At 42.7% G+C, this 15,688-nt stretch overlaps 1 protein-coding gene across 3 annotated transcripts in view; it reads right to left on the minus strand.

Moving 5' to 3' along the window:
* Window positions 1–15,688, minus strand: part of cmc1 (C-x(9)-C motif containing 1) — a 118,817-nt gene that overhangs the window by 10,365 nt on the left and 92,764 nt on the right. For 2 of the 3 annotated variants that reach the window (XM_068059715.1, XM_068059704.1), the window contains one exon: window positions 7,888–7,978. In XM_068059715.1, the coding sequence (XP_067915816.1) occupies window positions 7,888–7,978 (91 nt within the window). Of the gene's footprint in view, window positions 1–296; window positions 641–7,887; window positions 7,979–15,688 lie in introns of those variants that run through there. The other variant, XM_068059709.1, reaches the window with a different exon arrangement.

The raw sequence follows: 15,688 nt of genomic DNA on the forward strand, positions 1-15,688 counted from the left end.
TATGAAATTTGCTGCATAGAGGGAGAATAGTCCGTATTTTGCCACATTATACTTGGTCTCAGAGTACCTAATGCCCACAAGGATCCCAATATTGCTGTCTCTCTCTTCCAAAAATTCATCCAGGGTTTGAGGTTGGGAGAGAGCAAAGCCACCCTTCAGTACGGTTGTTTGGAAATCCAGCAATAAATTATTTTAGGTATAGTATATATTTATTACACACATACATATACAGACACAAGAAAATACATAATGAAGAACTATTTTTCAAATAGAGTTGTATTAAGTGGGAAAATTTGATATTGACAGAAACAAAGCTTTGATCAGAATAAGAGAAAAAAATAGTCTGGTTTCACACCATATCAAAGTTGCATCACACTCTCTGAATTTTTTTGACACTGGTAATACTCCTTTGCTGGGCTCTGTATGCAAAGTGAAAGATACTCTTTTTTGGCCATTTGCAGACAATAGAAATTTCATATATTTTCTACTTAATGTCTCACACCTGGTTAACCTTCTTACAAGCCTTTAGTGTTCGTGTAATTGAAAGCAGTTACATTTCTCACACCTTTTTCTTTTAAAATCTTCACATGAAATTTCTGAACTACCCAGGATTTGCAAGTTCAGTATTTGGCCTGCTGAGCTGAACACACAAGAAATATGTATTTAGCAGGTTATACATTAAATATATCATCTTGTCAGCAAAATAGCAGCATAGAAATCAAGCACAGAAATTAAATATGGGAAAAAAGTGCTCAAAAATCTTGGGTAAAGAAGAAAAAAATCCTACTGGGGAATTTATTCTAGCTGTGCTTCAAATATTTAACTAATTTTTCTTTTAAACACGCAACAGTCTCTCTCTCAACTATGCTCTGTGGCAAAGAATTCCATGCTCAAACAGCGTGCACTATAAAGAGTTTCTTCAACATCTGTCCTTACTCTTAATGATAATTTTAAATTGAAGAACCATCACTGACTCTACAACCAGATGAAACTGTCTTTCCATAGTCAATCAAATGCAATCATAATTTTAAAAAACCTCTACTAAATCTCAAACTTTACAGTAGTAATAGTCCCAGTATTCTCATTTCGTTCTGGGTAAACTAAAATAGCCTCCTTAGCTCTCATGAAAAACAATCTCCTGGATTCTGCAGTCAACGGCGAACGAAAGGCACTCGCTGTTCATTATGCTTACACTTGCTCACAGACTTTCTATGAGCTTTCACGCTGCGATTTGCAGTCATAAGGCAGCCAAAAGAGTGCAGCACACTCTATAGGGGTTCTGGGACCCGTATGAAAGGGCGATCAATGACATGTGTCCTCAACCAATCGAACTGAAGAATCTTTACTGTAGCACGCAGAACCTGATGCAGGAAATTAAAGTTAGAATATTTAATTCAATGTAAAATTATGTACAGAAAGTAAAATAAGAGGTAAAGAAAGATGGGAATAAGGGATAATAAAAGAAAAGTTAAAAAAGTTTTAAAAACTAAATTTTTTTTAATTTAGTGGGTAAGCACTGCAACTTCATGGTCTTTGGGCTAAATTTTATATTGATGAAGGGGGCCTGGTGGCGGGCGACCCCACCTCAGCCCTCCATTGGATCCCTAGCTGAATTCAACGGTGGGCAGGCAATTAACAGCCCACCATTGGGGACGCCGTCCCTTTAAGGGATGAAATCCCACCCCTAGAGCTGCCAGCCAATTGGAGGCCAGCAGGTCAGCAGCACTACTGGGAGCCGGGGCCACTGCTGGTATTGCAGGAGGACCGGAACAGAAAGGATGGAGGACAACCCGGGACCGAGGTAAGTAGGGTTGGTGTTGCTGGGGCCAGTCAGGAAAGTCCTGGATTGGGGGTAGGTGGGGTGGTTGGTGAGGGTACAGGATGGGAATTTTGCTGTGGGACAGCCATCGCCGCCAGAGGGGCCCTCTGTGGGCCACAGATTGGGCGAGCGGCAGCTCTGAAGTGGTTCGTCATGGCCACTTTAATTGGCTTAACTGGCCTTTCAGCAGACTTCCCATCCGCCACGTTGCCCGCTGCAGACAAAGTGGCAAAGGGGCAGGACATCGGGCACGTTGCCCAACATTACCCCACACTATTTTATGTGACTTCCCCACCTCCCAGCTCGTCTCCAAGGGTCAGATAAAATCCAACCCTTTGTATCTTTCAAGGAGCATTGCTTGTGGAGGAGCAGGGAAACTTGGGCAGCAACTTGCTGATTTCTGTGTTTAACTGTGCATGTGTGGGTGCCAGAAGTTGCTGTCCAATTTACTGCACAGTAATGACATGCACTGATAGCCTCACCATTGTTCTTATGGTAAAATCCAGGCCAATTTGTTTACTGTCCTTACTGCTAGTCTGTACTACTATAACATCTCTCAGCTGAAAAAAACCTCTCAGTTGACTAATGTAATGAATCCCTCAGTGAGCAGTTCTTACAGCAGTCATGGATATTTGCACATATCCAGATTCTGGATGCCAATTCTGATGCTGTTTGCAATTAAAAATTTCAGTTCTAGCTAAGATTACATTCGCCTAATTCAGAATTGTGTGTGTCAGGAAAACTCTCTCACTCTACAGCCATTTTTTCTCTAAGTAAATAGAAAGATTACAATGTTCATTCTTCAGAATTCTAATGAGTAATATTTGAATGACAAGTGTATTCATGTTAGCCACAATGAGAAATATCACAACTGTTACAGTGGATTCTAGACTAGATTTGCAAAGTTTGAATCCCAGGAATGAACATCCATCTCAGATGGGACAGCAGGGAAGAGACAAGCCCTTTCTCACACTGGTGAGGCTCATCAATTGCTTGAGGACTCTTGTACAAATCTTGGATTATGGTGGGGAGAGGAGCAAAACAGAAGTACGCCCTAAATGTTACACTGCTTATTTTAGATTCTGTGTGCTGGTGGTGGAGGAAGTGAATGTTTAAGGTGGCTGCTTTATCCGGGCTGGCGTCAAGCTTATTGAGTGTTGTTGGAGCTGCACTCACCCAGGCAAGTTGGGATTATCCCATCACACTCTTGGACTTGTGCCTTGTTGGAAATGGACGGGCTCAGGGGAGTCAGGAGGTGAGTTACTCACTGCAGAATTCCCAGGCTCTGACCTGCTCTTGTAGCTATGGTATTTATGTGGCTGGTCCAGTTAAACTTCTGGTCATTGGTGACTCCCAGGATGTTGATGGTGGGGATTCAGCAATGGTAATGCCATTGGGTGCCAAGGGGAGGTAGTTAGATTCTCTCTTGTTGGAGGTGGTCATTGCCTGATACTTGTGTGGCACAAATGTTACTTGCCACTTATCAGCCCAGCTGAATGTTGCCCAGGTCTTGCTGCACGTGGGCGTGGACAGCTTCATTACCTGAGGAGTTGCAAATGGAGCTAAACACTGTGCAATCATCAGTGATCATCCCTACTTCTGATTTTATGATGGAGGGAAAGTCATTGATGAAGCAGTTGAAGATGGTTGGGACTACGACACTGTCCTGAGGAACTCCTGCAGTGAAGTCCTGAGGATGAGATGATTGGTCTCCAACAATTACAACCATCTTCTTTTAGGCTAGGTATGACTTCAGCCAGTGATTCTGATTGACTTCAATTTTACTAGAGTTTCTTGATGCCACATTTAGTCAAACGCTGCCATGATGTCAAGGGCAGTTACTCTCAACTCACCTCCAGAATTCAGCTCTTTTGTCCACGTTTGGACCAAGTCTGGAATGAGGCCTGGAACAGAGTGATCCTGGCAGAACTCAAACAGTGCATCAGTAAGCAATTATCGCTCACTAAGTGCTGTTTGCTACCACTATTGACGACACCTTCCATCACTTTACTGATGATTGAGAGTAGACTGATGTGATGATAATTGGCCAGATTAGACTTGTCCTGCTTTTGGTGGACTGGACGTAGCTTGCCAATTTTCCACTTTGTTGGGTGGAAGCTAGTGTTGTAGCTGTACTGGAACAGCCTGGCTAGGCGCACAGCTAGTGCTGGAACACAAGCCTTCAGCACTACAGTGGGGATGTTGTCTGGGACCACAGCCTTTGCTGTATCCAGTATGCTCAGCCATTTCCTGATGTTATATGGAGTGAATCAATTTGGTTGAAGACTGGCATCTGTGATGCTGGGGACTTCAGGAGATAGCCGAGATGGATCATCCACTCAGCACTCTGGCAGAAGATGGTTGCAAAGGCTTCAGTCTTGTTTTTTGTACTCAAGTGCTGAGCTCTGCCATCATTGAGGATGGGAATGTTCTTGGACCTCCTCCTCTCCCCCATTAGTTGTTTAATTGTTCATCACATTCACGACTGGATGTGGCAGGACTGCAGAGCTTTGATCTGATCCACTGTGGGATTGCTTAGCTCTGTCTACAGCATGCTGCTTAGTAAGCATGTAGTCCTGTGTTGTAGCTTCACCAGGTAGGCAGCTCAATTTTGGGTATGCCTGGTGCTGCTCCTGACATGCTCTCCTGTACTCCTCATTGAACCAGGGTTGGTCCCCTGATTTGATGGCAATGGTAGAGTGGGGGATATGCCAAGGCCATTAGGTTACAGATTGTGGTAGAATATAATCCTGCTGCTGCTGATGGCCCACAGTGCCTCACGAATGCCCAGTTTTGAACTGCTAGATCTGTTCTGAATCTAACCCATTTCGCACGGTGGTCGTGCCACACACAGGATGTGCTCAGCTTAAAGGTGGGACTTGGTCTCCACAAGAACTGTGTGGCAATCATTCCTACCAATACTGTCATTGGTAGCTGCAACTGCAACAGATATTTTGGTGAGGTCGAGATCAAGTATAACTATGCCAGGCTGTTGCTTGACTAGTTTGTGGGACAGCTCTCCCAATTTTGGCACAAGTTCCCAGATATCAGTGGGGAGAACTTTGCAGAATCAGCTGGGCTGGGTGTGCCTTAGTCATGTCCAGTACCTAGGTTGATGTTGGGCGGCCCTTCCGGTTTTCTCATCAAATGTCTTTGTAGCAGTTTAATACAACTGATTAGTTTGCTGGGCCATTTCAGAAGGCAGCTAAGAGTCAACCACATTGCTGTGGATCGAGAGTCAGCTGTAGGCCAGACTGCGTAAGGATGACAGATTTCCTTCCCTAAAGGACATTAGTGAACCAGATGGGCTTTTACTACAAACCAGAAGTTTTATGGTCAATATTACTGAGACTAGTTTTTTATGCCAGATTTATTTAACTAATTGAATTTAAATTCCCCAGCTGCCATGGTGGGACTGAACACACATCTCCAGAGCATTAGTCCAGGCCTCTAGTCTAGTAATATAACCACAAAGCTACCATCTGTCCTGAGACATGACCAGAACATGTGCAGGACGGTGAAGCTTCTGGCTTCAGCCCCTGCAGCAGTGTTTTGGTATGAAGTGTGCAATCTATAATACTTGTGTGGTATGTGTAGTTGAGATTCTTGCATTCTAATGCTGATGGTGCTGTTGAGGGTGTCTAGGTCCATGCCTCTTGCCATTGCTCCTCAACTAACTGATCATCCAAATTTCATCCCAGATCCTCTTCACGTCTGCTATGCTAGTACACAGGGCCATGATCTATCTTCTGGTGTCTGTTGGGAATGGAGGTAGGGATCTATAAGGATTGGCTCATGCCAGAGTCTGCAAAGCATTACTGGATTTTAGGGAAAGATATCGGCTAAGCTGGTGTTACGACCAGGTGAGGAAGGGGTCTAGGGTTTCTTCTCAGTCTTCACCTGGTCTTATTGCAACAGGGTTTAATTTTAAAAAGACCATTTTATTTTTAGCTCCCCCTTAGTGAATCCTTGTTCACCAACTTCCAATGATAAGGCAAATAAATTAGCCAAACAGGTTTTCTTAGGTTTAAAGCAAAAAGATTGAACTTTATAGAACTTAAACTCTAATTTGGTTAATGCCTATGGATATGTGACATGCCCATGCGATACACATATGCAGATAGAGACAGAAAAGAGAAGAAATAAAGTGGATAAGTTTGAGGCGATATCTGAAGTTGGTTTTGATTACTGTTCTTCGAACTCGCTGTAAAGTCTTTGATTGTAGGTAGGTCTTGCTTTTCGTTGGGGCCCGGTATTCTTCTTAAACCTTGTTTGATGTCGGAGACTTTTCTGTCTTGAAGTTCATGTGTCCTCTGTGGGTCCAGAGGCTTGTGCGAAAGAGATGGGAGCAGAAAGGAGAGGCCTTCTCACTCCAGGAGCAAACAGTCTTTCGGAGTTGAATTCAGAAAAAACCCAGGTTGCCAAGCAGGTTAGTCATGTGACTAGCTGTTCTGACCACGTCTGTTTGTGGATTCTCTTGCCTTAGCCGAGCCTGGAACCTCTCTTCTTACACACAATACCTGGTGCTCAAAGTCCATTGTAGGTTAAATTGGAGCAGGGAATAGCCCCTTTGTCCCTCTAAGCACTGTCTTTTCATATGCAAATGTTATTTCCAGCCACATCTGAAAGCTTAACAAGTCATTTCCTCGCTCCAACAGTTTAAAAATCAATGTTCATATGACAAAATTAACATGCCTCATTCTTGGCAGATGGGGGTCTAGCATGATAATGGCAACACCAAAATTTGTCAGCGATGGTAGGGGATAGTCTGGTCTTTATAGAAGATCATCTAATTTCATCCCTCTGACGTGCAAGGCTCTGAGATCAACTGAGGTGAGTGCTCTATGGGAGGTCCCCAATGGGAAGAGGTCGGCTGTACCCAAAGGGCTCTTTGGGGAAGTGCCGACCTCCTTCCAGGCAACATTGGGGCACTTCTGGATGCATGGTGGTCTCTTCTGAGGACCTATGAAGTATAAGGCGTAGAGACAATTTGGAGGACTTGAATTTCTTGGATCCTGGATGCCCAATAGTGTCTGAAGTTTTGGTGGCCAAGTAACATTTCTTACTTTGGAAGCTGCAACTGCTTCTATTGTATTCTTATCCAGGAGAACTTAAGAGATGCAACTGTCCAGGTCTTAGGATACCTGGGGTATCAGTCCTGAAATCAAATGCTTTGTAAGGTTCTAACTGAAGAAAACAAATAGCAATTTATAACTAAAGCACTGCTCTACAGCCTTGTTTTGAAAAAGGTTTATTTCTATAATACTGATACTTACTGATAGCATCATAAGAACAGTGACTTTTAGAGTTGCCACATGTTCAGTAACTTAACTCATGAGGAATCCAGTGCAGCCATTGAAAACATATAACTCCCTCTGAGCTCTAGGAATGGTTTGGTATACATTCCAGTTAGTAAAATCATAAGCTCTAGACTGTATTGTATTCCACAGGTTCGACTACAGCCAAAATCAACTCCAGAATGGAGGATATTTGGTTAATTTCAGTTTGACATAAGATCCATCTAGGGGGACAGTTTCTCAAGCTAGTAATGCATGCCTTGGTGTCCTGTCTTTCATTTAACGCTGTCAAGGCCTGAAATTAAATTTTTATTGCAAAAAATTATATGAAAATAATGCTCTCTAGTGGTTCCATTCAAAGCATATGGTACATATGGGCCAGCCCTACTTAATCCACCACACCATTTTGAATCATCGTGAATCTACAACTTTAACTATCAGATTGTTTACACCATAGTTGATGCTTTCAAGTACGCCTTCGCTCCCACCCAGCCTTCAACCAAAATACAGCAGCTAGATAAAATTTACTATCAAGGTGAACATGTTTGCAGAATGTCAATATTTAGGCCTACATGCTTTTCTTAATACTGCACTAAATACATTGTCTTGTCTGTTCCCTCCAGAACATAATGCTGAAAAGAGTAACACAGACCTGGATTTAAATGCTGAAAATGCAACATATATTATTAATTATGATTGTAATTCACATTAAAGCAGAGCTCTTGATACACTGTTTAAAATGAATCCATCATGGCACAGTACAATACTCACTGGTCAGTCAGACATTCCTTCAGTGCAGCATTTTCTTCTCTGCATTTTACAACCATAAGAAAGCCATTTTTCTGGCAGCATTTGGTAAAAGCTGTAATGATAGAGATGGTTTAAGTCAGTCAAAAGTTATTACTGCATTGGTTCTTGTGAATATTACAATAGATGCAAAATATTTATCTTGCGCTTCACAACGTGTACGGCTGGATCCCTTTAAAGGGGCTGACTGATCAAACGCACACATAAAAGTATTAAAATCAGGACCAAGGGAACACATGGAAAACGTCTTCACCATCTAACCCAAAAGGCAACTGAGTCCTTATTTAGGGCAATAACTAATTCATGGAAAGTACCTGTTTGGTTTAGCTATTTGATGACACAATCTTGTTTCCTAAATTAAAAAACATAGGGTCACATATAGTACTGGCACATACTTCAGCCAGCAGCAGCAAACAATACCATGTTTTTGACAAGGTCCCGCATAGTAGGCTGGTCCAGAAGGTTCGAACACATGGGATCCAGGGTGAGCTAGCAAATTGGATACAAAATTGTCTTGGTGATAGGAGGCAGAGGGTGGTAGTGGAGGGTTGTTTTTCAGATTGGAGGCCGGAGACCAGCGGTGTGCCACAGGGATCGGTGCTGGGCCCTCTGTTGTTTGTCATATATATTAATGACTTGGATGTGAATGTAAGGGGCATGATTAGTAAGTTTGCAGATGACACCAAAATTGGTGGTATAGTGGACAGTGAAGAAGGTTGTCTAAGGTTACAACAGGATATAGATCAACTGGGAAAGTGGGCAAGGGATTGGCAAGTGGAATTTAACGCAGACAAGTGTGAAGTGATGCATTTTGGGAAGTTAAACCAGGGCAGGACATATACAGTGAATGGCAGGGCCCTGGGGAGTGTTGTTGAGCAAAGAGACCTTGGGGTGCAAGTACATAGTTCTCTGAAAGTGGCAACACAGGTAGACAGGGTGGTGAAGAAGGCGAATGGCATGCTTGCCTTCATCGGCCGAGGCACTGAGTACAAGAGTTGGGACATCATGTTACAGTTGTACATAACGTTGGTTAGGCCGCATTTGGAGTACTGTGTACAGTTCTGGTCACCACACCACAGGAAAGATGTGATTAAGCTAGAGAGGGTGCAGAAAAGATTCACAAGGATGTTGCTTGGTTTGGAGGGCTTGAGTTATAAAGAGAGATTGGATAGGCTGGGTCTGTTTTCCCTGGAGCTAAGGAGGTTGAGAGGGGACATGAGAGAGGTATATAAAATTATGAGAGGCATAGATAGGGTAGATAGCCAGAGTCTGTTTCCCATGGTAGGGCTAGAGGGCATAGATTTAAGGGAGTGAGGAAGGTTAAAGGGGATCAAAGGGGTAAATTTTTCACACAAAGAATAGTGGGTATCTGGAATGAGCTGCTTGAGAAGGTGGTGGAGGCAGGAACAGTAGCGACATTTAAGAGGCATCTGGACAGGTACTTGAATGAGCAAGGCATTGAGGGATATGGAATTAATGCAGGCAGGTGGGATTAGTATAGATAAGCATTATGGTCGGCATGGACGCGGTGGGCCAAAGGGCCTGTTTCTATGCTGTACGACTCTATGACATTACCTGGATACAGTGATTTCAAAGAACTTTACTAAAGCATTAAACGGTGGTCATAGTTGTCATTAGGCTTGAAAATCTGTTGTGATTGGACAGAACTCAATGCACTTTAGCAGTATGCTATTATCTATCATCCGTTAGCACTGGAGGCTTAAACTGTTTCACTGTAATGGAGCCAGAACATACCCACACAGCTCAGCAATCCTGGAACTACTTTATTACCTGTATTGCCATATGGCCAGATAAGGGAGAAAAGTGCCAAAAGAAATGGTAAAATGAACAAAAGGGGAAATAAGCAAACAATGGGAAGAAATGCAATAAAGGAAATCAAAATGAAAAAGTAAATGGGAAACAAAGTACAATATTCAAATTCTGAGTAGCGATGCCCATCTACATGGCAACATCCACCCAGCATGACACTACTCAAATTCTTGTGTTACGACCAGGTGAGGAAGGGGTCTAGGGCTCCCCTCTTGGCCTTTTCCTGGTTTGGCCGTAACAGAGTTCAACTTTTAAAACAGTGTTTTTAGCTTCTCCTCAGTGAGTTATTGCTCACTGTTCTCTAATTGTAATTGTAAAGAAATCAACCAGACAGGCTCTCAGATTTAAACAAGAAAGGTATAAGTTTGTTAACCTTAAAACTCTAACTCAGTTAAAACTACTTAAAATATGCGACGTGACCATGCTAAACACACACGCAAATCGATAGAGGAGGAGAAAGAATTAAAGGGAGGAAAGTTTGAAATAGTAGATGGAATTCAGTTACTGGTTTTGGGTTGGATGTAAAGTCTTTGATTGAGGTTAAGTCTTGCAGTTCCCGTTGGGGTCCAGTGCACACTTTCAAACTTGTTTTGCTGGTACCAGAAGGTTGCAGGGCTCTTGTCTGGTGGCTTGAGTTACTTCCATGGGTCCCTGGAATTTTGCGTGAGTGAGAGAGAGAGGCCTTGCTTCTCTCTCATCTTCAAAAAGTAGTCTTCCTCATAACTTAACTGTGAGCACAATTCAATCAACCCCAGGTTGACCAGCAGGTTAGTCATGTGACTAGCTTTTTGTTTGAAACAGCAGCGCATGCGAAGTTTGTTAATTCTTCCAAGTTTACCAGACACACTCAGTGGGGTGGTGGTGGTGGTGGTGGGGGAAGGGGTGGAATGCTGGCTCGTACACACTTTGGAACTACTGTGACGAAGAAATGCTTAAAATAAATTACTGTTAGGAACTAGATATTGTAGCAGTGTTCTGTGTATTACACAAGTTTGGAGTTTTAATTCTCTCATTGACTAATCAGCTGTCATTCTCATCTTGCAGGCACCAAGTAGTAAAAGATGATGGTGGGACTGCTCCGCTTAAATGGGCACTACATACCTGGATTACAGTATACTTTACCTTATCTAGTTCAAGAATCCCTTTTTATCTTCCAACTTTATTTCGATAAATTTGTGAACTGGCTCACAATTTAAAATTCTGGAACTTGTAAACTACTGCAGTAGCCATTTGAGCAAGATCTGAAAATATGTTGGCAAATTCCTCAACCTAATAAACTAAATTGTGTAAAAATAGTTACTTCCATTGACATGGAAACTACTTGCTTCTTTTTGGCAAAATGTTACCTATTAAACATAGACGTTGAATTTTAATTTTTAAATTCAAAGTTTACAAAGCAAGAACTATTGGTAACTTCATGGAGTGACAATATAATGTTCCCATTGAAACAGACTGCTGCACTAATTCTAACAAGCAAGTGGCTTTCTGCAATGGAAATTCTTAAGTTTGTCTACTCAGGTTAGTCTCCTATTCTTGAAAGTGGAAGGAAAATTAAGAATCCTGATGTGATTTAAATGATTTTTAATGCCCTTTTTGTGCCACTAAACAAAAATATCTAAGTGCTTAGAAAGGACATTAAACTTTAAAAAAATTACCTTCCCAAGTCACCTTTAAGCTCAGACTGCAAGTCCTACCTAAATGGTGTGCAATTGGCTCTGGTATGCAGAATTAAGGAATTCAAATTTGCAGTTGCCGCATACTGAAAAAAATATTACTTGGGCTACTTACTCCAAATGGTAAAAGTCCAATTAACTCAGTTTCCAAACATGTAAAAATTCTTATCATGAATACTTCTTCTGTTCAACACAGTGCAGGAGGATGCTAATTGTATCATGTGGTAAGACAGGGGCAGCAGCACTAGAAGCTCATTTAATGTCTTTTGCACAAAGAAGCACATACTTTTGCTGAGTGACCAATAATGAACAATTCACTTACAACTGCACTTTAAAAATCCCAACTGTCCAACCTTTGATTCTCCATCTGCTCAACAACACCCTCACCACAAAAAAGACCTGTTAACAAAATTCAGGCTTGGATTATAAAAAAAACTGACTTGAGGACACAAAACAGCGAAACGTAGGAAATAGCTGTTTTTTCAGACTGCAGGATGGTAGACAGTGGCATTCCCCAAGGTTCAGTGCCAGGAACACTCCTTTTTTGAGATTATATAAATGACTTGGATATTGGAATACAGAGCAAAATTTCAAAATTTGCTGATCGTACCAAACTTGGAGGTGCAGCAGACAGTGAGGATGATACCAATCAACTGCAACAGTCATAGGTAGGCTCGCAGAATGGCGGAGAAGTGGCAGGTGGAATTTAATACAGGAAAGTGTGAGGTGATGCATTTTGGCAGAATGGATAGGGAGAGGCAACACAGACTAAATGGCACAGTTCTAAAGAGTGTACAGGGACAGAGGGACCTGGGGGTTCACATGCATAGAAATTTGAAGGTGGCAGGCCATATTGGATATTGGGCTTCACAAAAAGAGGCATTGAGTATAAAAGTGGGAAAGTAATACTGAATCTTTATAAAGCTCTGTTAGGCCACAACTAGAGCACTGCGCCCAGTTCTATGCACCACACTTAGGAAGGATGTGAGGGTCTTTGAAAGGTTGCAGAAAAGATGTACCAGAATTGTTCCAGGGATGAGGAATTTCAGCTACATTGTTATGTCAGAGAAGCTTGGTTTGTTCTCCTTGGAGCAAATGAGATTGAGGGGAGATTGTATATAGGTGTACAAGATTATGACAGGTTTCGAAAAGGTAGACAAAAAAAAGCTGTTCCCATTAGCTGATGGTAAAATGACTAGGGGACACAGACTTAAGGTTTTGGGCAGGAGATGCAGGTGGGGGGATGTAAGGAAGAACTTTTTTTATGCAGCGAGTGGTAATGACCTGAAACTCGCTGCCTACAAGGGTGGTGGAAGTGGAGATGACGAATGATTTCAAAAGGAAATTGGATGGGCATTGAGGGAAATAAATTTGCAGGGCTACAGGGATACAGCAGGGGAATGGGACTGACTGGATTGCTCTGCAGACAGCTGACATGGGCTCGATGGGCAAAATGGCCTCCTTCTGTGCTGTAATAATGCTATGACTCACCTCTACCTTTGATGCCCCAGTCCCTGTTAAAAGCATTACTCTTTCTCACCCTGGATGTTCCCCCAGGTATAGCCTTCTTCTTTGCTCCCTGAAGTCTAAGGGATGCAGGCTTAGCCATTCACTGCCTGGATCACATAAAGCACTATCAGGTCATGCTCTTGTCTGCCATAACTGCTCACTGTTCCATTTTCATCTTGGAATGCAAAGATAACCCCCAGCTTCTTTTCTCTATTGCAAGCTATCTTCTTAAATCCCTCTCCCATCTCCTCTACTCTCACTTCCAACAAGTCTGAGGAGCTCAAGGAATTTAATTGTCACTAAGATTGAGACTATCCAATCAACAGCCACTTCCCTCCCTTCCCCTAGCCCAATGGGCCAAACTTCCTTTAAGGCTTCCCCCTGCATTAGACCTAAACTTGCATCTTTCTCTAGTTTTTCTAATTCCCCTTACGCTTGCTCTCAGCTCATCTATTCCAAGAGATCGAACTCCTGCTTCTAAGACCTTAGCCCCATTGCTGATCACCCAACTTCCATTCCTGGCTCCCAAGTTAGCTGATATTGTTAATAGTCCCTCTCCTCAGGTACTGTCGCCCTCTCCTTCAAATCTGCCATCATCATCCCTCATCTAAAAAAAAATGAGCTTACTGTCCTTGCATGTTACCGCCCCATTTCCTACCTCCCTTTTCTCTCCAATGTCCATAAATGTGTTCATACAACTATAGAAATTTACAGCATGGAAGGAGGCTATTTGGCCCATCGTGTCTGTGGTAGCTGACAACTTGCCATCCAGCTTAATTCCATTTCCCAGCTCTTGGTCCGTTGCCTTGCAGGTTACGGCACCGCAAGTGCATATCCAAGTACTTTTTAAATGTTATGAGGGTTTTTGCCTTTACCGCCCTTCCAGGCAGACAGTTCCAGGTCCCACCACTCTCTGATTGAACAAATGTCCCCTCAAATCCCTTCTAAACCTCCTACCTATTACCCTAAATCTATACCTCCTGGTTATGGACCCCTCAACCAAGGGGAATAGGGCCTTCCTATCCACTCTAACTAGACCCCTCATAATTTTATACACTTCAATTACGTCACCTCCAGCCCCCTCTGTTCCAAAGAAAACAACCCTAGCCTATCCAATCTTTCCAAATAACTAAAATTCTGAAGTCGAGGCAACAGCTTGATAAATCTCTCTCTCTCTAGTGCAATCACGTCTTTCTTATCGCACAGTGACAACTGCGCACAGTACTCCAGCTGTGGCCTAACTACTGTTTTCTACAGTTCCAAGATAACATCCCCTCCCAGCTCTTACATTCTATGCCTCGACTAATAAAGACAAGTATCTTGGATGCCTTCTAGACCCCTTATCTACTTGTTCAGCCACCTTTAGGGATCTGTGGACAAGCACTCCAAGGTCCCTCTGTTGTATCATTTACTTTGTATTCCCTTCCCTTATTATCCTTCCCCAAATGCATTACCCACACTTCTCCGGATTGAACTCCATTTGTCACTGTTCTGCACTGTTGTCGTCTCCCAAATCCATACCCATCTTTCTCAGAACTCCATGTTTGAATCCCTCCAATCAGGTTTGCGCTGCGGCCAAAGGACCGAAATGGCTCTCATCAAAGTCACAAATGACATCTTACGTGACTGTGACAAAGGTAAACTCTCTCTCCTTGCCCTCTTGACCTGCCTGCAGCCTGTGAATGGTTGACTACAGCATCCTTCTTCCAATGCCTCGCTCAGCTGTGTGGGACTGCTCTCAGCTGGTTCCATTCTTTTCTATATAACCATAGCCAGAGTGTTACGGCCAATTGAGGAGGTCGTCTCAGGCTCCCCTCTTACTCTCCCTTTTTTTTGACTGCAACAGGGTTTATTCCTTTTAAACAGTGATTGTGCTTATCCTCTCCGTGAGTGTTTTACCTTTTTACCTTTACTGTGATCGTGAAAGAACCAATCGGACAGGTTTTCTTGAGTTTAAACAAGAGGTAAGTTTATTATACTTAACACGCTAACCCGATTTAAAAATACAAAAAAAAGCTACACATTCAAGCACACATTCACACGAGAATCACACACACACTTACAAATAGCTTACAGAGGGAAAAATAGATTTGGTGATTGGATTAAAGTCCAGAACAAATGGAACTTAAATACACAGTCTGTGAAGTGGATGATCTGGTATTCCTCGGCTGAAGCCGTATTCTTGAAGTCCTCGCTGGTCAAAGTGCACTTTGGCTGGCTTGCTTTGTTCAGAGTTTTCCTGAGGCAGAATTGTAGTTGGTTCTCTTCCCCTGGTCACTGGCTGTAGCAGTCGGTAGGCTTGGAGGATCCCCCAATCACAGACGGTTTTCAAACTTGATGTTTTCTGGGGAGAGAGAAAGGCCTGCAGCCTTCTCTGCTGCTGCCCACTCAGTTACTGCCCATCTCTTTGTCTGTGTAACAACTCCCCCAAGATGGACAGATGATCACATGGTTGCTTCAGGTTTTTTTGCAACCTTCTAATGAAAACAAGGTTCCACATGCCCCAGGATATCAATTTACACTTGGAGGGGGTTTGCTCTTTCAAAGAAAATATGTGAGATTGCCTTGACTGCGTTGCTAATGAAGCCATTTTAGGTAATTCAATCACTTAGAGCAAGCCATTGTCCTGGCTGGGCTTCTTGTTAGACTTTTGTCTCCAGTTCAGTCTCCTGGTATTTCAGATGTAAATTGCAGTGGCCATCTTGGTTATTAGCTTTTTAAAAGTTACTGTAGGATTTTTTCCATTAAAAGTC

The sequence above is a fragment of the Heterodontus francisci genome, chromosome 2 (genome assembly GCF_036365525.1).
Source record: "Heterodontus francisci isolate sHetFra1 chromosome 2, sHetFra1.hap1, whole genome shotgun sequence".
Classification (NCBI taxonomy): Eukaryota; Metazoa; Chordata; class Chondrichthyes; order Heterodontiformes; family Heterodontidae; genus Heterodontus; species Heterodontus francisci.